The 22,290-nt window shown below is 40.4% G+C and overlaps 1 protein-coding gene across 3 annotated transcripts in view; it reads right to left on the bottom strand.

The window, feature by feature from the left end:
- Window positions 1–22,290, bottom strand: part of GPM6B (glycoprotein M6B) — a 97,433-nt gene that overhangs the window by 10,133 nt on the left and 65,010 nt on the right. For all 3 annotated transcript variants that reach the window (XM_069971071.1, XM_069971070.1, XM_069971072.1), the window contains exon 2: window positions 3,652–3,838. In XM_069971071.1, coding sequence (XP_069827172.1) covers window positions 3,652–3,838 — 187 coding nt within the window. The remainder of the gene's footprint in view (window positions 1–3,651; window positions 3,839–22,290) is intronic.

The following is a 22,290-nucleotide window of genomic DNA, read 5'->3' as shown; positions in this document are numbered from 1 at the left end:
CTCCTTGGCGTATGCCTGGCGTATGCCCCGCTGCGGGCGGGCTGTGGGAGCTTGAGGGGGCCTCCTCCCACGCCTCACTTATGATATACACCTGCTCTCAGGCGTAAATCATGATCCAAATCTACACCTGCTGGAAGATTTAGTACGCCGGGCGTAGGTTCGGGCCCCCAGACAGCCGGATTCACCAAGAGGTGTGCGTCTCTAAGTGAATCCTGTTGGTGAAAAAGGGGGCGGGCCTAATATAAGACCGGCGTACTTGTACACCGGTCCTCATGAATCCCCCCCCCCCCCCCCAAAGAGGTTGCAATATTTGTGATATAACTAGCACAGGGAACTTCACCAAGTCAAAGGCCATGACACTGGGATATTTCAGACTAGAACTTTTAGGTTTTCCTTTATTGCAAACCTCTTGATAGCTAATTTGCAAGCTTGCACCTAGTACAATACTTGAAAAGGAGAATCTGGCAAAAACTTTTTAATAAAGTATTGTATTGCCCCCCAAAACTTATACAAATCACCTATATACACTTATTACGGTAAATGCTTATAAAAGTGCTTTTGTTCCCTGCACTTACTACTGCATCAAGGCTTCACTTCCTGGATAAAATAGTGATGTCACTTCCTGGATAACATGGTGATGTCCGACCTGACTCCCAGAGCTGTGCGGGCTGTGGCTGCTGGAGAGGATGATGGCAGGGGGACACTGAGGGACACAGGGCACAGGAGGGACACTGAGCATCCCTCTGCCATCATCCTCTCCAGCAGCCACAGCCCGCAAAGCCCTGGGAGTCGGGTCGTGACATCACCATTTCATCCAGGAAGTGAAGCTTTGATGCAGTAGTAAGTGCAGGGAAAAAAAGCACTTTATATGCAATTCCCATAAGTGTATATTGGGGATTTGTATAAATTTTGGGAGGCAATACCATATTTTAATAAAAATTTTCGCCGGACTTTTTTAATTTTACAAGGTCATGTCTTTCCCTGTAATACATGCTGGATAGGTGCTGCTGCCTTTGCAACTATATGAATACTGTACTACCCCCCACCCCCCCTATCCCCCCCACACACACACACTTTTCCTTATTGAGAACATACTAGGTCAATATTCTCCCCTCCTTTCCCCTACATTCTGATTCTAACCAACTTTTGTGAAGCAGTGTGTTGTTAAATCTACACCACAAGCAGCATGACACCCAGCTACCCGGCTTATATAGGTGCTAAAACAGGTTCACTTTAAAAAGGAGCTGAGCTGCAGTTACCCATCTCTACAGCTACTCAGCCAACGGAGACAAACTACTGATTGTCACTACAATCAGTGACTGATGAGCTATCCTGTCAATAAGGCTGGGTTCACACTATGTTTTTGTAAACCTTTTTCCATCCATTTTCCTTCCATTATTAAAAAAAAAAAGAAAAAAAAAAAAGGATCAAAATACCTTTTTTTTTTTTTTTTTTTAAACGTACACAAAAAACGTGGTCGACCACATTTTTGTGTACGTTAAAAAAAAGCAGATGTCTTTATTTTTTTTGTATAATGGAAGTCTATAGAAAAGCGGATGCACAAGAGTGCATCCGTTTTTTTTGTAAAAACAGATGGAAAAAAATAACGGATTGAAAAACCTAGTATAAACCCTGCCTAACAAGCTATTTTGGCTTGTTTAGCCCTTTAATTTTCAATTTAAAGGGAACCCATACTATGTTGCTCCCTGCTGAGGATAGCATAATTTAGGAGCAAACCCACTGGGGGAGATTTATTAAACATGGTGTAAAGTGAAACCGGCTCAGTTGCCCCTGAATCAGATTCCACTTTTTATACCCCACAGCCTTTTTCGAAAATAAAAGGTGGAATCTGATTGGTTACTAGGGGCAACTGAGCCAGTTTCACTTTACACCATGTTTGATAAATCTCCCCCGCTGTTTTCAGTGGTCTGTTTCTCATCCCGGTGTGTGAAATAGTAGACCTCCCTTACATTGTAAAGCACCATGAGAGAGGATTCTGCCATAGTCATCAGGTGTCACTGTCCCCACCTGCCTGCCAGGCATTGAGGCAGGGAAAAGCCTATCACAGGCAGGGACATCTCTCATCTCTCAGTGCCTGCCATACGCTGCAGGTTTTACATAATGCCAATTTTACTATTCTGCATACAATGGGACAGGCAACAGACTGCTGGAAGCAGTGTCTATATTATACTGCCCTCAGTGGGGGCAACATAACATGGGTGACAGGTTCCCTTTAAGAAGCAAACCATCAATAAAAATAGCAGAGTGCAGTGATGTCTATACTCAAAGCAACCCAAGAGCAGCACAAGCTTACATAGTATTTCTTCCAGTGCAGTGTAAGGCAGGGGTCCGTACAGCCATAAGCAGCAGTCTCCCTCCAACCATTGATTGACAGCTTTATCCCCATTACTGCGCATAAGGAAAAATCTGTCAATCAGCAGCAGAGGGAGCCTGCATCTCATAGATACATCAAACTTCTGCCTCAAGGCACCCGCAGCAACACATACAATGTAAGACTGTCTCCTATGTATTATTATAGTGTCATTTAACCAGTGTGTCATTGCTGCTGTCAGAGAGGCAAACATGAAGCAGGTGGCAGGTTCGCTTTTAGTTCTCTAATAGTCTTGTAGAGGAAGATTTAATGCGATCCTTTCACAAAGTGTCTAGGCTGGGCTATCACAGGAAAAGTTACCATCCGACATGACATTACAACGTAGATCACAGGGTGTCCGTGTAAGCAGCAGTTCCAAATCACAGTAAAAAAATCCTATGTCTCCAGTGTTTTTCCATAGTAAGAATGTTCACTGCAAGTCCTGGTGTCCTGGTGTATATCAGATAGGGATCAATAAACCTGTCCATTGTGACACTGTTTTCCTTCAATAGTGTTTACAACAGTTGAAGTGAAATACTAGAGGTATGAGAGTTGTGTAAAGAGAGCTAGGTTTCCAGGACTTTATATTATGCAGTCCCTGTAATATGGACCTGCCACATTAATAGTCAAGTTAATAGGGTACAATTTAGTTCTCAAGGAATCATTCCTTCTAAGAAAATAACTAAACCCTGCAACTTATGCTTAAAAGGGGTAGTTCACCAAATCGTTTTTTTTTCTTTAAAATCAACTGGTGCCAGAGATTTGTAATTTACTTCTAATCAAAAAACCTCCAGTCTTCCAGTACTTATCAGCTGCTGTATGTCCTTCAGGAAGTGGTGTATCATTTGCAGTCTGACAGTGCTCTCTGCTGCCTCCTCTGTCCATGTCAGGAACTCTCAAGAGCAGACGCAAATCCCCATAGAAAACCTCTACTGCTCTCCAGACTGGGGAAAAAAAACACTTCCTGTAGGACATACAGTAGCTGATAAGTGCTGGAAGACATGAGATTTGTTAAAAGAAGTAAATTACAAATCTCTGGCATCAGTTGATTTGAAAGAAATCTTCTTTTGTGAACAACCACTTCAAAAGGGTCTCTTAAGGTAACAGAATTGTGGTCATAGCATTCTGCTACTACTTTGGACCAGAATAAAAATGGCCACATATATAACACAATGGCTACCGCATCTATAAAGCGTTGGACACCCATGACACTACTGTAGAACACTGGTTGTAATCTATGCTGTAACCTTCATAGCATTTGGAGTGGTAGACATACTTACACTTCAGTAAGAAGAGCATGATCACTGGGATTTGAGGAGAAGTGCTGTTCAAGGATGGATACAGTGCCAGTGAGGGCCACGTGACCACAGCCGCAGAAGAGGGCCACTCCAGAAAAGCATAGGATGGTTGCCACCAGCGAAGCATATGGAACTCCTCCCAAGCACTTAATGCAGCATTCAAAGCAACCTGCACATAGAGAGAGGTAAGGGTTAGTAAGCCTGGTGACCACAAGTGCATCGAGAAGCTAGTGCTGCAGCTGTACATGGTCTACCCCTGCTAACAAAAAACTAGGTCATAAGTACAAAAGACACAAAGTATAGATCGAGATAAATTCTAAAAATCCTTGAAAAAGTCCAACAGGATGAGTACAGATATACACTCCCAGTCAGGTCATCCACATGTTTAAATTGCCTTTTGTGTTTATGGAAAGCAGTAGAAGGCGCTTTCATTTCCCACCACATAAATCTAGCAAACAAGCATGCAAGATGTCCGCATGGCTTCATCAGCACAAAATCCTTCATTATACAAGAGGTGGTGGCAGACAAAGCCAAACAAAGTGGCAGAACACTGTGTGCAGGCTGACATTAATATTCTGCCTGCCGGGCCTCAGAAGATGAACTTTCTTCTGGGATCTTCACACTGGAAATCTCACAGTCCCTAATGGATTTAGAAGAACAATGCAATTATCTATTCCAACGCAGCTCTAAAAACAATTCCAAAATACTATAGAGAGGAAATAGCAGCAACTTCTGATATACAATGTTACAATATGGCAAGTTCTCTTGAGAAGCAGCTTTGATAGTTTCATAAATGCTTCTCATTTTGGATGTTCTGTGGCAATAGGGGCGATTTGTTGGGATCGATCCGTTATCAATTACGGCTTAATACACAAAATGGTACAAGTACTAAGTGTATGGCTGGAGTTTGTGAAAATATGAAGGGAAAAGGGGGGGGGGGCATAATTGAAACCTTTAAGTATGTTAAAGGACTAAATAAGGTTCAAGAGGAAAGTGTTTTTAGTAAAAAACTGAGCTCAAGAACAAGAGGACGCGGTGAGAGGTTAGTTGGGGGAAAGATCAGAAGCAATGTGAGAAAATATTATTTTACTGAAAGAGTAGTAGATACCTGGAACAAACTTCCAGCAGAGGTGGTTGGTAAATCTACAATAACAGAATTTAAACATGCCTGGTATAAACATACATCTATCCTAAGATAATAAGAAAGAAAATACTAAAAGGGCAGATTAGATGGACCCAGTGGTCTTTTTCTGCCGACAATCTTCTATGTTGTTTCTATGACATTTAATTTATTTTATTAAATTATACGATTCACATCTTATCTTCTTCTAAATATCTGTTTTATGCCAATGGGACCTACAAAAAGTGAAGTTAGATAAGATGCAACAGTAGCGTAAGAACAATAGAGTAAGATAGTACGAATTGTATTTTATAAAAAAGCCTATGGTTCAAAGCATCCAGCATCCAAACACATTACCCACGTATAGGTTTATGAGGTATTGGGCGTTCTAATAAAACATTCATAAATTGCAGAACGAGACAATGCCCATAGGCAATAGTGACACTTGTTTCCGGAATAAATAAACAATGGCAAACAGCCCTTTTTTCTGGAAGGTCAAGGGTTGGTCGATGATGTATTGAATTCAATGTTTAAGAGGGTCTGTAACTCTCATTAACAGGCACTAAACTCAGACAACAAGCAACTCAGAGGCGGCACCATGATGGATACACCATTGCTTTTTTTCAAGGACTGTCTGTGACAATTAGATCAATAGGGACCTGTCTGTGTCACCCATTAAGCTGTGAAAATTGACAACATAAACAAGCGCCACTGACCTTGATTTCATGTACTGTCCATGAAAAAAAAAAAAAAGTCAACCATTGTCAACTGTAGATGACTTTTAGTATGCTTTAGTGTCGGAATACAATTACCCACAATCTCTGGGTTATAGAATGAACGCATACACAGACTTTCATATTATATACTATGGTTAATGGAACTTTCTGGAATACTCTGCCTATTAATAACAAAATAAAAAAAATGGATTCTTTAGAACTAGTAAACTGCTAAGTACAATAAAGAATCAGACATTGATAAACATACAAACTAATAAATAACAAAATAAGTTTATTAAGGAAGAACTCCAATGCCAAGTGGGTACAATTTGCCAGATTAAGCATCGGCAGATACCACAGAACAGCTCTTAGTCATGTCTACAATACATGTCTGTCTTCCAATATGTAGGTTTCTACACATCCTTTACATGATAGCCTTATCTAGCTTCAACAGCTGAGTAGTGTCCGTCCCTATATGGGTCATGTAAATATAAGTTTTCTAAAGCAAATATTTTACCATGGGAAGCAGTTCATATCCAATGGCAGCAGAGATGACCCCCCTCCCCCCCAAGTTGTCACATCGTTCCTTCTCATGCACTGTAAGGGAACTTTACCAATTGTCTAAACAACTGCTTCAAATACAAAGCATATGTTGCCTGAGACACATGGTTCTATTTGTTGATGGGTGTTGCTAAGTATTCTACCAGCCTTACCCAGCTGTTTTACCAGTGAATGTTTTACCTTGATTTTTCCTTTTTTTTTTACCTGATTGGTGATTTCCAAATCGGTTTCTATTTTCTGATTGCAATGTTTTTTTAATTTTATTTTAGTACATTGTTATGAGGGCTGCCATTTTCCTACACTGCAATAGCATGTATACGCTTTACATCAAGCCCCATTGACATAGGTGCAATAGAGAGACCCTATGCAAATGAGGCTTCTGGGCATACTCTGTGACCTGTGCAGAGATCATGCTCTGTGACCTGTGCAGGGGATGGTTGAACTTCAGCTATTGTGAATGGTGGTAGATCTTCAGTTATCAATATACTGGTGTCTTCTTTCACTGTACCCCAGTGTGATAAGGAGGACACTGCTGGAACATGTTCTCTACATACAGGAAATCTCATCTTAGCTTTGTGGTCAAAATGAAAACTGCAAGATTTCAAGATTTTGCAATATGGATGGAAAACAAGAAAAAAACAAAAAAACACCAAAACTTAAAAAAATAAGTTTAACATAAAAACTCTAATTTAAAAAGGTTGTTTTGTGATGACACATTCCCAGGACTGGATGTTTCAAAAGAGCAAAATATAAAAAATATAGAAATCATAGCTAAGAAAGTTAAGTGCTTCTCAAACTTTTTCTACTGGTGTCTTACCCAACAAACCAAAGCAATGCCTGGGCCTCACCAGACTAACCAAAGCAATGCCTGGGCCTCACCAGACTAACCAATGCAATGCCTGGGCCTCACCAGACTAACCAAAGCAATGCCTGGGCCTCACCAGACTAACCAAAGCAATGCATGGGCCTCACCAGACTAACCAAAGCAATGCCTGGGCCTCACCAGACTAACCAAAGCAATGCCCGGGCCTCACCAGACTAACCAAAGCAATGCCCGGGCCTCACCAGACTGACCAAGAGGATGCCCGGGCCTCACCAGACTGACCAAGAGGATGCCCGGGCCTCACCAGACTGACCAAGAGGATGCCCGGGCCTCACCAGACTGACCAAGAGGATGCCCGGGCCTCACCAGACTGACCAAGAGGATGCCCGGGCCTCACCAGACTGACCAAGAGGATGCCTGAGCCTCACCATCTGTGGAAGTCATTTTAAAAACTAAAAATAATGCCAGGTCTATCTTTCACTTGTGCACTAAGCTCTATATACCAATAAAAGAAGCACAAAACAACTTAATAATGTTGCTAAAATTGAGATTTTTGCAAACAGCAAAAGGACTGTGCAGATCACAGTCACTTTTGTGAAAACTGCCTCCCCAGCTCACCAACAACTCGGGGGCACCTCACCGATGAGGCCAGCCTCACAGTTTGAGAAGCACTGGTCTAGGCTACCGGCCACCACACACACAAACATACACACACAAATGATCAGCGGTTTGCTGCTGCTGGACGCTTCTAGTACACAGAGCCACAGACAGTCATTATCCTTTTTTTTTTCTTAAAACATGCTGAAAGACAATGATCAGCTGACATCAAGCATGCCGGTTGATCGATGACTTTTAGTATGACCTTTTACACCTTTTATCCGCTAGAACAGCCGGTAAGCATCCAAGTGTGGCCAATACCCATTTGGTAAAATAGTGCCATTTTGGCGCAGCTCTCTTCTATGGGCCACCCCTCCTGCTGCTCCCCCACTGCTTGATGCTGATGCATGTAATAGCCCCGGCAGTGAGCGGGGAACAAGGTACAATTAAGCACTGACCCAACAGGCCAGCAGTCGCCTGTAATAGGGCCCTTTGTGACCATCTAGAAGAACATGCAAGAAAATTACATTTTAATTAAAAACAAACAAAAAAAGCTACATCGAGTCCAAGCATGATATAATATAAATCACTGAGCTGCATTTAGGACTGATATAATCCATAGATTACCAGCACACAATAGGGGATTAACTGATAGGACTGGAAAGTTAGTGAGATGACAAAGAGACAAAGCGAGCAGCTAAGCTACTGGACAATCTAGAGACAGATGTGGGTCAGCTCAGCTTGTTAAAAGGGAATATCTTCCATATGGTACAAGGGATACTTTTTATTCATTAATTTTGTCTATGAGTCTATATGGAGTGTCTGGTGGTCTAAAATCTACAACTTGCATGGTAACAATAATCCATTTCAAGGAATGTCGTCCACGTCAAACTATAGCCCATTCTGGCCCCCATACTCATGCATGAGCCAAGGGGGTGGGCACGCAGGACACACATCATATGAGCCCTTATTTTTTGGCGACACCAATTGTACTTTGCAATGGCAAAGTACAATTGGCAAAGTACCGTGCAACATCAGGACCAATCTTGCCATTGGATGACAAATATTTACTGCAGTTTTTTCGAAATAACAGACATTACTTGCTGTTAAATGATGGCCATCCACTAAATTTCAACAGTGTCTGAACATAGCCTGTGTTTTCAATCCACTCCTGGTTTTGGATGAAAAATACTGAGCAGAATACTGTGTGTGAACATAGCTTGAATGAGAAAATCTAAAATTTCTATATACACCTGTGCATTGATGTTGAGGTAGATGACTGACATCTTTCCTGCTTCTCTTTAACTTACTGCAGTTCTGTTTTCTTCTGTTTAGGTGTTAGTGCCGACTTTCATTTGGATTGTCTACACATAAATCCCATGTCAGCCATTTCTTACAGTTTTCACAAACATGGACTCTGGTTTTCTCCCAATAGTTTTTTGCCTTGTTGCATATTTTCCATTTTTAAGCAATTTTGCTTTGAATTTTCTATCCTGACAGGTTGACATCTTCCTTGGTCCACCCATATGTTTTCTTTGATTGGCCATGATTTGGAAAGACACAGCCCTGTCTCTATAAGGTATTACAGCTGACAATGCATATTAGAGCAAAAACCAAGCTACGAGCAGGAAAGAAGTACCCGTAAAGCTCAGGCACGATTTTGTGAAGGCACTGATCTAAGGGTCCTAAAACTTCTGCTGCACTAAAAGCTTTGAAAAGTTTGAAACAACCAGGATTGTTCCTAGAGTCATCCACCCCACCAATCAGGAGGACAGGGTCTTGGTAAGAGAGGTGACCAAGAATCCAATGATCACTCTGGCTGAGATCCAAAGATCTTGTGTGCAGATGGGAAGAGAACTCCAGAAAATATCAATCGCTGCAGCACTCCACCAATCTGGGTTTTATGAGTGACCAGAACGACCACTGAGAAACAAAACTCTTTTTGGCCTCAATTCTAAGTTTCAAGTTTGAACGAAACCAAGTGCTACTCATCACCTACCAAATATGGCGGTGGTAGCAACATGTAAGGGGGTTTTTCAGTGACTGGGACTGGTCAGGGTTGAGGAAAAGCTGAATTAAGGAAAAACCTAAAAAACCTGATTCAGAGTGCTCTGGACATCAGAATGGGCCGAAGGTCCACCTTCCACCAGGACAATTGCCCGTGAACACACAGCCAAGAAACCACAGGGGTGGCATAGGGGTTACTCTGTAAATATTCTTGTTTGGCTGTCTACCTATGGTTCCTATCCAACCTGACAGAGCTTTAGAAGATCTGCATAGAAAAATAGCAGAAAATCCCCAAATCCATGTGTTCAAACCTTGTGACATATAATATGAAAAAGTGAAAAGAGACTGAAGACTCGAATGCACTGTACACCAAATCCTACAGCTGACTGAGAACTAAGAGCTTTTGCCGAATTATTTGGTATATATGTTGAAGGGGTTTCCTAATCCTTTTCATTGTTTCAACTGACAACAGTTCTGGCCATGTTTGATTCCAATTAGCCAGTCCCAAGGCTTGGCAAGGTCTTTATACTCTATGTACTTTGCAAATGACTAGGGGTTCCAGCATTGTTTCCTGTAAAATACAGATTACTAATTAAAATAATTTCCTTTCATTTGTTTGAGGTATGTTTCATGAATCTGGAATTTTTAGGTATTAAACATAGCTTTGTGTCATATCAGATTTGTAAATTTACTGAAAAGGCTGGATGACTAGGCCCTAATTGTTTAGTTCATATTTTTTTCAGGGGTTGTAGACCTAGCAAAATAGCTCCTTCGCTTCACATTATTAGAACTAAGCAAAAAAAACAAAAAACACCTTAAAAATTACATAAATGGGAGCATAATAATTCATATTTCAATAGAGATCAAAATGGCATTAACTGAAATGTTTAAAATGCAAACATAGGGCAGCATTGGACCTTAAAGGGAACCCGCCAGCTGTAATTCAGGTTACAAACTGTTGACACTGTTAGATAGCTGGTACATCAGGGAGACACATGGTACTTTTCATATATCCAGCTGTGCTTCCAGGATGTAGAGAAAAAGTTTTTTCCAAGCTCCTGATCTGCTGCAAGCTACAACTCCTTTCTCTCTGCTTGATTGACACATGGAAGCTGGGTCTGTATGGAAGGGGGAGCAAGGAGGTGTTACAGCTTGCTGCACCTTAGTAGCTCAGGAAAGCCTCTTTGACTCTTTTTACTATAGAAAAAATAATTTTCTACATTGTTGATGCATAGATGGATATATAATAGTCACATGGGGGAGATTTATTAAACATGGTGTAAAGTGAAACTGGCTCAGTTACCACTAGCAACCAATCAGATTCCACCTTTCATTTTCCAAAGAGTCTGGTTGCTAGGGGCAACTGAGCCAGTTTCACTTTACACCATGTTTGATAAATCTCCCCCATGTTTCTCCTGGCCCAAACAGCCATCTAGCATCTTGGCACGTGAATTGTAGCAGGCAGATTCCCTTTTAAAGGGAACGTACCACCATAATTTTCCACTAATAAAAATTAGATACTGAAAGTAATTTAAATTTGTTTGTATTGTCAGATTGTGGATTTGTTTTTTTTTTCTTATTTCCCTCACTAGATCATAAAAAATGCTTAAAAACACAAAGAGGGAGATTGATCAAAGGGTGTAAACTATAAACTGGTGTAAACTGCCCATAGCAACCAATCAGAGCTCAGCTTTCAGCCCTGGTAAAATAAAAAGCTGAGCTGTGATTGGTTGCTGTGGGCAGTTTACACCAGTGTGTATTTTACACCCTTTGATAAATCTCCTTCAAAAAACTTCATTTAAACAGCTCATTTTCTGAACATACTTTCCCTGTTCCATATCTTTCTCTGTCTGTACAAGGCCCTACATGACCTACCATACCTAGAAAAGCATAATAATATGCTATATGGCTGCTGCCTGAATACAGATTTTGTGCCAGTGGACAAAGCGTGAACACACAGAAGCCACAATTACACAATTCATGCATCCCAGCAAGCATGGCTTATACCGCTCTATAGTCTTCAAAAGCTCCAGATTAGATATTTTACCATTTGCTGATACCCTTGCCTTTAATACAGCCATCTGGTGTCTAGCAAATGGTAGAAAATCTGTTTTGAGGACTGAAACCTTAAATTGCAGGGTTTTGCTGAATTATTATATTTTATAGACTTTAGGAAAATGCAGAATAGGTTTTTCTTTATTTGTTAAGGGAAATTCCATCTGACTAATATTTCATATTCTGTAAGTGGGTCACTGTACCATTCATTGCCACTTCATAAAATAAGGCAGTGTTTCCACAGCGGATAACACAGGACAATAGACCTCGTTCTCTGCCTGTACACAATGTTACTAGTTCATGGTTGGAAACCTCTGACCTAATTGTATGAAAAAGTAGGGGAGCCACACAATACTACTAATGCCCTTTATTTATATTGTGGCAACACATTCAGCAGTGTGAATAAGGAGAATATAGAAGGAACGTGAAGAATACCAAATCAAAATTCAGTAGTTAACAGTCCACCTGGTTTACACATATATAATGTTCTTGTAAATTATAAACTACAAGCATTAATCGTATCCATACTATTAACAGACTATTACTTATTCAGTATAAGTATAGATAGTGTGGATCAGATTGACTATATAAAAGAGTAGGGCAATATAGGACTGATGACTATGAGCAGCTAATGGTTTGTCCGTTATTCTGTGCAGGCCCAGAGCACAGACATACAGTATTATGGGTCCCAATGATCACCTACCCTTTCTCTGCCTAATCCACTTACTGATCGATCTTATTTGATTCCCTAGATTGCCATCTGCTTTTACTTAGCAGCCACTTTGGATACAATTACTTTAAAACTACTGACAAAAGCCTCTCCCTATATTACTATTAATTAGTGTATAGACAGTGAAATAACGGAGCATTATTAGCGGGGGGAGGACACATCAATTCATAACATCTTTGTTCCTGCAGACTTTCCCCATTCTGCACTTTGTAAATGGCCAAAAATTCTAACAGATACCAGGGATGAAATAGTCTGAACCAAAACCAGGTGTTTGACTGCAAAGACATGATTCATCCTAATGCTGTTATGAAGTCTACTTAAGAGTTCCTGAAATATATAACATTCCACTACTAAATCATCCGGGTTTGATACTATACAGAATGAATCAAACATTCATCATACGAAAACTACACTATGTCACCTAAGCCCCTGAACACATTATACTAGGCCCCTCATCGGCCAAAAGTATCATTCAGCATGCTGGATGTATACACAAGGCTAAACGCTCAAAATGTGTCTTGTAGTAAAATGGCAGAAAATCAAAAAGACATCTTTCAGAGAGCCTCCCTTTGGGATATGTAATCTTGCATTTCTTTGCTAAAAAGATCTGGTGCGACAGGATGGAATAATAAAAGCCAGGACACAACAGCTGTCCCTGGTGACTCGCACCATCTGCTAACCCCTTTCCAACCCCTCTTAAGTGCACCACTCCTCTCTACCGTACAGTGGTTTGTCAGTGTAGTGCTGCTTAATACCAGTTTGTTCAACTCCGGGGAAAAGAATAATGACCCAAATATACCCATAAAAAAAACAAAACACAAAAAAAACATGACTACCAACAAAGCTCAAATGCCAATCGCACCAACAATGGTATTCCTGTATGTAGTTTATTTGGATCTCAACTAAAGCCTGGCCAAACTCCTTCAGAGACATTTATTAGATCAGAAGATACAGAATCATCCCATACCGCTAAAGTACTAATAATCTTATATGGCCTGGAGGAGAGGAAGTGAATGGCTAATTATAAACTTGAATGTTGTGCCAAGACAACACATCTTCTGTATCCTAACATAAAAGACAAACAAATTCTGCAAAAAAATTTGTATGTACTGTAGTTTGTGTAATGTAAGTTTTTTTTAATTCGTTTTATAAATCTAAATACAAACTGTGACCCAAGATGGTGGACTAAAAGATGAAACACACACACTATCTATATCTATATCTATATATGCATGCACACACACACACACACACACATACATACACAATATGTCACTGATTATATTTAGAATACAAATAACTTTCCCAAAGAGAGATTGGAGATAGAGAGATATTATATATATTTATTTATTTTTTATATATATATTTTTTATTTTAATGCCATCAGTGCACTATCCAGGAAACAGCACAGCACTACTTGCCTAAGCTGCCAAGGGTTCATGTCAAGGCCAGTGTCCCAAAAAGCTTTGGGAAATTTGTGTTCACGTTTATTGCACAGGCCAGTTTTTCGTGTTGTGTGTGAATTTATAGCTCCAAATTGTAATGTGTGATATAATTCAGATTGCCTTAGGGGGGAAATAAAAGAAGTTTTAGAAAAATTAGGACTAAATTTAAAATAGACTGACATTATCAGAGCGAGGAATTTAAAATGAGGGGGGGGGGGATGTAAAAAAAAAAAAAAGAAATGAGGTGCAGAGGTCGAAAATAACCCTGAATATAAACTACGTAGTACAAACACATCAATGTCTCTTGCTTTCAAAGACCATTTTGTCCAAAGCATCACCAGAACCCTTTTGTTCACCACAGCAGAATAAAAACATTTTTGTCCTCAGGCTTGTGAGCAGCCGTCACCATGGAAACAAGTTAATAACGGCCCAGCGACTCGCTCAGTGCTGCCTGTGATCCTGGCTGCAAATGTAACACATTCACAGAAGGAGGGCTGGCTAAAACAAGGGCCAACATTATTAAGGGAATCAGCAGCATTTAATATATATTTAATAACCAACAGCAGCTTTCAGCTATGCCGCCCGGCAGTGTTTACATGGAAAACAGGGTGAGAGGTGGGGACATGGTCTGTCCAGTAGACACCAGCCCATAAAGACCCGGCTTACTAAGTGATCTTGCTTAAGGGCCAGGCTCATGTATCTTCCCCATTTTGGTTTGATTAGGAACCATATCATGGACTCTGTATAGTAATCCCATTTCCAGGGAACATCCTATGAGTTTTGGCAGAGGTGTAAGGTTTAATTGCTTTACTGGGCAGAAAGCCAGCATGGCTTCAGCTAGGTCACTGGTCAAACCACTGGCTGGAAGTTTCTCTCATTCTAAATTTGTAAAATAAGGAAAACCACAATTACGAAAAGGCTGCAATAAGGCAATGCAAACCTATAGCGTCCTGAAATAGCTAAATTCACTATATAATGTGGTTTAATAAAACTGCCCAGTTCTAGTTTGTTTCCTAGAAAGCCATTGTACAGTTCTCCTCTGTGATATTTTTCAACATAAAAATTGGGAAGTCCGTAATCTATATTCTAAACCATACTTACTAGTCACCTTTGCACCATAGCTAAATGCAGCAAATATTCCCAAGCAGGGGCAGATCATTACTATTGCTACGTTTTATTATTTTATTATTTCTTTTGTTATATATGCTTTTGAGATATTCTTTATATTGAAGCTTGGACAAGGGACTTGGTAGCTAAGGGTTTACTAGATTGTACAAGCAAGGAAAGCAAAAAGGGTGTACACATTAGTTGTCTTTCAGAGCTTTTCTTGGGGGTTGGGTGGGAGACATCTTTAGCACTCCCCACCCCATGGTTGTGAAAGTTCTCAAGTACTATTGTCTCTTGAGGTTCTCAGGAAGTGAGACAAGAAGAACTTTTCATATGCAAAGCTGGGAAACTAGTGCACTCCAGAACTGGGGCGGAGGGGGTAGCATATTATGTTGAACCAAAAACAGAGCTTTGCCCTCAGTATGTCATGCAGAAATGGAGGTCACACAGCAAAGTAAATATAAGGTCGACTCTGACTACACCTTACAAAAATGTAATGAAGGACTGGTTTGAGAATCATCCATGGCTACATATAACTAATAGTAACTATTCTGATAATAGAGTTCACCTAACTAATGCGAATGCCATCCTGTATTATCAGTCGGTAAGTGAGATTTGCTCATAATGGAGAAGAAATCAAACTGTACCACAGTTTGGTTTTAACTCTACGTAGGTCATTTCATCTAACATTAGTTAAATTTAGAACATTTATAGTTATAAACCTTATGCTTTTTTATCATTTTTTTACGTTTATTTATAACATTTTGAGTAATCATAATGTCTCAATTTACTTTATATTGCAAACCAATTCCTTCAGCTTCTACACCAATATCCTATCTGCATAGTAACCTCGAGGAGGACAAACTTCATATTTAGAACGGCCGCGATCAGACCGAACAGTTCACATTAGGTTATGATGTTTTCCAATCATGATACTCTTATCACAAACTAAGCTGACCTGTGATCCTCACGTCCCAACTTGGGATGACTGGTTTCAGCCAGATGCTGCCTAGATCCTGGGTTTGCACAGAAATAATGCGAAGCATCAAGTCATGAACATATCATTACAGTAATGAACAAATCCTGGGTTTACATGGCGCTCAGCTGATGAACAGAAAACAAAAAGTAACTATTTATAACCAATAAAGAAAAATTTCCACAAGCAGATGACAATAACAAAAAAGTACACGTACTATATGTACTACGATGACAAGTACTATGAAGATTAGCATAGAAAGATGCATCTTAGAATATCTAAGTGCTCAACAAGCAACTCTATTTTAACAAATATAATAAGTAGAAAAATCAGTCATCTGTAAAAGACCAAGTGTAGCTTGGAATATACTCTAGATTGACACTAGTGAACAGCAGTAGCTATTGACTGCTGCACTGCATGTGAACTCTCCATCTAGCCCATCTCTTTATTTACCTCCAGTACCCAAGGGACTCATACTGCCGCTCATTGTTGGCACTTGCTGTGGCCTTGAACTCCCGTACATCCAGTGGTACCTGCCAATTTCCATCTCTTGTCTGCTGCTGTTCACTGCCAATTTTAGGTAGTAAAAAAGTCAGTCTTCTCCTGCATATTATTCCAAGTCAATTCCACATTTTAGTTATTCTACCAAAACTATTGAATGGAAGTTAGCCACAGACATCAACGTTCCTTTTGCTAGAGATGAGAATCTACATGACACAACGTATTAGAGAGTATGACAGGAAAATCTATTAAGATTTGATAATGGTTAGGAAACTTGGAAGAGAAAAGAAACAAATAAAGTGGCTTTGTAATGATTGCAGTAACATTATCTACGGGATATACAATAGTCATCTAAACATGGCCATGTGTGGGCCCATTTATAACCATATAAACATGATGCTGCTGACAAATAAAGGATTCATGGTAGGTATAGATAGCTCAAGTTGCTTATTTCTTGGTTATCCCTAAGAACACACAGTGTTTTGGCCAAGGATGATTAGGCTTTGCTCAGTGTCAAAATAAAAAAAAAAAAAAAGATAATCAAATCCAAACATTCAAAATTTTACATTGAAATTTTAAGGCCCCTCATATCCGTAGTAGATCAGAAAAAGTTCCAATGTAGAAATTTGGCACGACCATTAAATCTTATATTGACAGCAATTGTAAGCTAGTCACGTGGCAGGAAGTTACACAATTAACTTATGTTCAAAACTACAGCACATCTATGTGATTCAAATGACCATGAAGATCCACAATTCAAAAACAAGGTCTAGACACATGACTCTTCATACACCCAAGCAGTCAAAACAGTTGGCTGTACACAACATAGCTGTTAGGGGAAGAAGCATTTAGCTGACAGCTATATCTCATGATCCCCCATACACACACCCACCAGGGAGTGTGCATGTGTTCTGAATAAGGAGTGGGAAGAAAGCCACTGCTTATGGTACTGGCTTATCCACTAGAGAAGAAATCAAAACATGCCAGCTCTTGTCAGGTTGGCCGCTACCGCTAAATTTGGCGGGTGCCACCAACACATGTCTATTGTGTAAGGTTGGCTTAACCTGTCTGTATGAGAAGAGTGAGCACAGTCCACTAGGATTGTCATCATCATCCGTTGTTTTTATGTAAAATAACTACGATCATTATATATTGCCAAACTTCGAGAACGTTCAGGTTCATCCAAACCCGAACTCTTGGCATTTGATAACAGGTGGCCGATGTTGGATGCAGCCCTAGGGAGTCCTGGAAAACCTTAATACAGCCTATGGTCATCAAATGCAGAGATTTCGGGTTCTTGTACTTGAAGTTCTCCCATTTCTAATGATCTGACTGGGCATTGGGTTTGGGATTGATGGTATTAGTGAAATACTCCTGACAATGTCTGAAGGATTTTTTGGAAGGATTAATGTCTCACAAACCATCGTCTGAATCGTACATTCTCAGATACTCTTCACAATTATTGGCTATGGTTTTGTCAGCCGATTCGGGGTGCACATGGTTGATCATCTTGAGACCCCATGATGGCTTATAACAGGTTTTGCAGTTAAAGCAAATGTACCATCAGGCCCAGCCTGAAACACTTGTGGAGGGCCGATCCACCACCAGTGGGAGGAACCCCCCCACCCCTCTATGATGCGGCTCAATTAGAATCAATGTGTCCGTATCATAGAAGGGCGGGGGGTTCCTCCCACTGGGGGTGGATCACCTGCCTTCAGTGCTTCAGCCCGGGCCTGATGGTACATTCAATTTAACCATCAGTACATTCGCTTTAAGTTTTGCACATGGATAGAACAGTGAAGGCTTGGGAAAGCCGGTGCCGCAGTCCTTTTTTGAACTGCAGCCTGGTTCCTGCATACAGCGCCATTCTATTCTGGCACATTGGCCAAGGGGGAAACACTGGAGGCGGGCAAGCCCATCCCCAGTGGGAGGAAACACCTTCCACTATATAATGCTGTTCTATCCATGTGCAAAGCTTAAAGTGAATGTACTAATGGTACATTCGCTTAAACTTATGGTCAAACTGCACAATGCTCCTACTTGGGTACAGGGCTGTATTAGATTATTTTTTCCTATAAAGTTTTTGGCTTTAAGGGTAGCTTCACACATACCGGATCTGCAACGGATTTCACGCTGCAAGTTTGCAGCAAAATCTGCAGCTGATCCTGGTAGTGTGAAAGTCTATGGGGTTACATATCCACAGTGGAATTATCATTCCACTGTGGATATGTAACCTGTCCCCTTTAACCGCCTGCAGCCCAGAGCATACATTTCCTGCTCGGCAACACGGTTGTGTGTAAGGCTCCCGTGCCGTGCACTGATTGCCTGATGGGAAGCAACTGGAGCTAGAAGCCTCACACACAGCCGTGGTGCCAAGAAGGTAATGTATGCTCCGGGCCGGGGGCTGCGGGTGGCGGGGGTTAAAGGGGTTGGGTTTAATACCCGCAGCTGAATTAAAAATTGGGTATGTGACCCATTCAACTTCTCACTACCAGGATCCGCAGCGTTTGGCTGCAAACTTGCAGTGTGAAATCCGCTGCGGATCCAGTTAGTGTGAAGCTACCCTTAGAGGAGTTCTGTGGAACAACTAACTACATATTATGTGCTGGTTGTGCTGGAGAACTTTTGAAGTTCAAGGCTGAGATTTTTCATTCAAACTTTTGTATGGTCACCATTATGTCAATGAAATAAAAGGCAAACAGCCGTAAACACAGATATCATTCATGGAAATCACTCCATGAGAAAAAGAACTCATTTTGCCAATGTCCTAATAAAGACCTAAACAGCATCAAAGCTTTGATGCTATTTGGATGGTAAAGCCAGACTAAAGCCTAAGCAGATCAAAAGATTCTGCTGGAATATTGGGCTAGAAAGAGAAATTCTTGTTATTTTTGGCATCTACCTTTACTAGTGACTGACCCTCAGGAAACAGTGCTTCAAATGAATTATATTACTGAATGCCTTGCACTTAGCGGCTAGACTTCTTTTAAGGAAGATTTAAAAAGAAAAAAAAAAACAATTAGTTAAACTAAAGGAAATACTAAGTATGTTATACGCTGATTACATTTATTTAATTTTTTAAATAAAAAATAAAAAAATAAAAAGAACACAACCAGCTCTATCAGTATATTAAATACACAAGGCCCACTTAAAAGGGAAATTCTAGTAAACACAGAATTTTTAATGTTAGCAGTTGCCTAGCAATAGGCAGAATGATCATGCTGTATCTGCATACTATGTCCACATCCAGCATGGCATGATAAAGCCATGTTTTCATGCAAATTGTACAAAAGTTGTGTGTGGCCCCACCAAGGGATACAGCCAATGCAAGTGCTCTGCTTTCAGGCCACATTTACCACCTGTTGTGAAACCTATACCGGGGCGATATGGCTTGATCAATTCATATTCCAACATCCTGAAGTTGTTTTTTTAAAATAGGCTTAGCAGCATTAGTATCCGCCATAGGTGTGATGTGCAGCCGCTCCTCTCTCTCCATGTCGGATTTTGTATTTATCTCCCCTTTCTGGGCAGCTGGCACTCCCCTTTAATAGACCCATGTGACCTAAGTGAGCAGAGCATATACCTGTGCTCACACAACAGTACCTCCATGTTTTTCCCATTCTGTCTGCAGCAGTTTTTGGCGAGTGTAATACCTTATCCATACTTGTGTTGTTTGGGGGCAGCCTTCCTCGCCGGTGGTGCTGGCTGGGACTTTTTGGGGGTGGCATTTTGGGTCTGGTCCTGTGACATGGGGGTTGCAGGGCCACTCCATGGCCTCCCTTCCCTGCATGTGCTTTTCGGGGGTGGCGGTCACTGACTGACACGGTGTGGAGTTAGCGTAGGGACCCGTGTGAACCAGGAGACCTGCACGTTTGTACACGGGGCGATATGGCTTGATCAATTCATATTACAACAACCTGAAGTTGGTTTTTTAAAATAGGCTTAGCAGCATTAGTATCAGCCATAGGTGTGATGTGCAGCCGCTCCTCTATCTCCATGTCGGATTCTATATTGCATAACTCATGATGTGCATTGAACATGAATGGATAAATAAGTAAATATAAATTCCTGTCTGCTTCAAAATATATTAACAGGATTTCAGGGTAAAATTTACTGATGATGTATCCTCATACACAGTAAAACAGAACAGGAAGCAGGCATCTCCACACATATAGTAGTGGTCAAGTTGGGTCACTGCAGCTCAGTTCCCTATAAATTTAAAGGGGATATCAAGGATTAGAAGAAAAAAAAAAAAAAAAAAAACAGCTAGCTACTTTCTTACAAAAACTGCTCCACCTATCCTCAGGTTGTGTGTGGAATTGCAATTCAGCTCCATTTACTTCAATAGAATGGAGCTGTAAAATCACACCCAAACTGGGGACAAGAGTTTCTAAAAGAAAGTGGCCATGTTTTTCCTAAGCCTGGATGCCTGGATAATCCCTTTAACCCTGAATGACCACTATACTATGTACAGAGCTATTTGCTTCCGGTTGTATTTCACTGTGTATGGTGGCCCAGCAGAAGGCAAACCACTGAGGTGTTGGCACCCCACCCATCTGATATTGATGAATTATGCTGATACTAAGTCATCAGATTTTGTCCATAAGACCCCTTTAATCTCTGGAGTTAATCTCAGTTTTGTTTTTATGTTGTTTTTTTAGGTCTTTACATAGAGTCCTAATGTTATCATAGCCTTACCATTGGGTAATGTAACAAAGCATGCCATATTGATGAGTAATGTAGCACCAATTCACTATTGAAATTCTCGCTATAACAGTTAGCAGTTAGATGGCTGATGTGAAATGTCTACTACTACACAATATCAGAAAATGTGTTATTTTCGCGAGGCCTGACATCTCCCATCTGATGACATCACTAGACAAAGTGCCTCTTGAAACAGAAATCTCTGACTACACCCACACTAGTTTTTTTCCCAAATTGCTTCTAGAATGGTCTATGGAGGCATTTCACGGTGCTGAACATTTTCTAGCATTCACAGATTCCATAAAACAATTCACTCCTGTTCAACACTATAGCAGCAAAGTCAAAGTTCAACAATAGCATGAAAGCTTGCTCACCATGCCAAACCTAGCCGTCATGTTGTCCACAATTCTCAATCTCTCACATACTGGAAAGATTTTGTTGATCAACCATACATTACTTATAGTCAACCAGTTTGGTTTCAGTTACCGTATCAATCAAGCTGGATGTTAAAGTTTTCCAGAATTGGTTGAATACTAGTTTAAAATGGTATGTATTATGGCAACTAGATGGATGCTTGCCTTGAGGAAACCATGTTTCCCGAAAGGATCAGTACTTGGTATAACCCATCATTTCTAGCCTCTATATTTTCCACAAAACAAGATGCACACTCTGCAACACGGTTATGTCTGTAGTTCGACAAATCACATGCATGGTGGGGGGAGAAAAGAAGATTTGTTGCAGAAAATGTCACAGTTATATAAGATATACAAAACTCATGACAGTCATATGTCCTTATTAAAAGACATTACGTAGTTATAGTCGCCTTTGGCAGTACAACTGCTGCTTCAGTCTTGATCATGAGCAACCTACTATGCAACAAAAAGCAAAAAAAAAAAAAAAAATCAAAATAAAATAAACTGCTTGCTTAGTGACAGCAGCAGCAAAAACATATCAAAAACTGTCCAAAAGTCCAATAAATTATCTGGTCAAACAGCATAAACCAAACGGAACTCAACATTTTCCACAAACAACGCGTCATGTCAACATAGTGCACAGCTGTGGGAACCTACAGATCACTGATAACATGGCGCTTATAGGATTAAAGATGTATGTCATGATGCATTTCCAATTCATCAGCTGTCATCATACTATCTCCGTAATATCTACATACTTGGGTCAAATATTATATAAAGGATTTCCCATGAAAGATTTCATTTATTTGACATAAATAGGTTAAAAAAGGGTATTCATGTATGCCAATGTATTTTGCTTCTTACAT

The sequence above is a fragment of the Dendropsophus ebraccatus genome, chromosome 5, assembly GCF_027789765.1.
Source record: "Dendropsophus ebraccatus isolate aDenEbr1 chromosome 5, aDenEbr1.pat, whole genome shotgun sequence".
Taxonomy (NCBI): domain Eukaryota; kingdom Metazoa; phylum Chordata; class Amphibia; order Anura; family Hylidae; genus Dendropsophus; species Dendropsophus ebraccatus.
The sequence above is the reverse complement of the archived record's forward strand: the minus strand, read 5'-3'. Positions and strand labels throughout refer to the sequence as shown.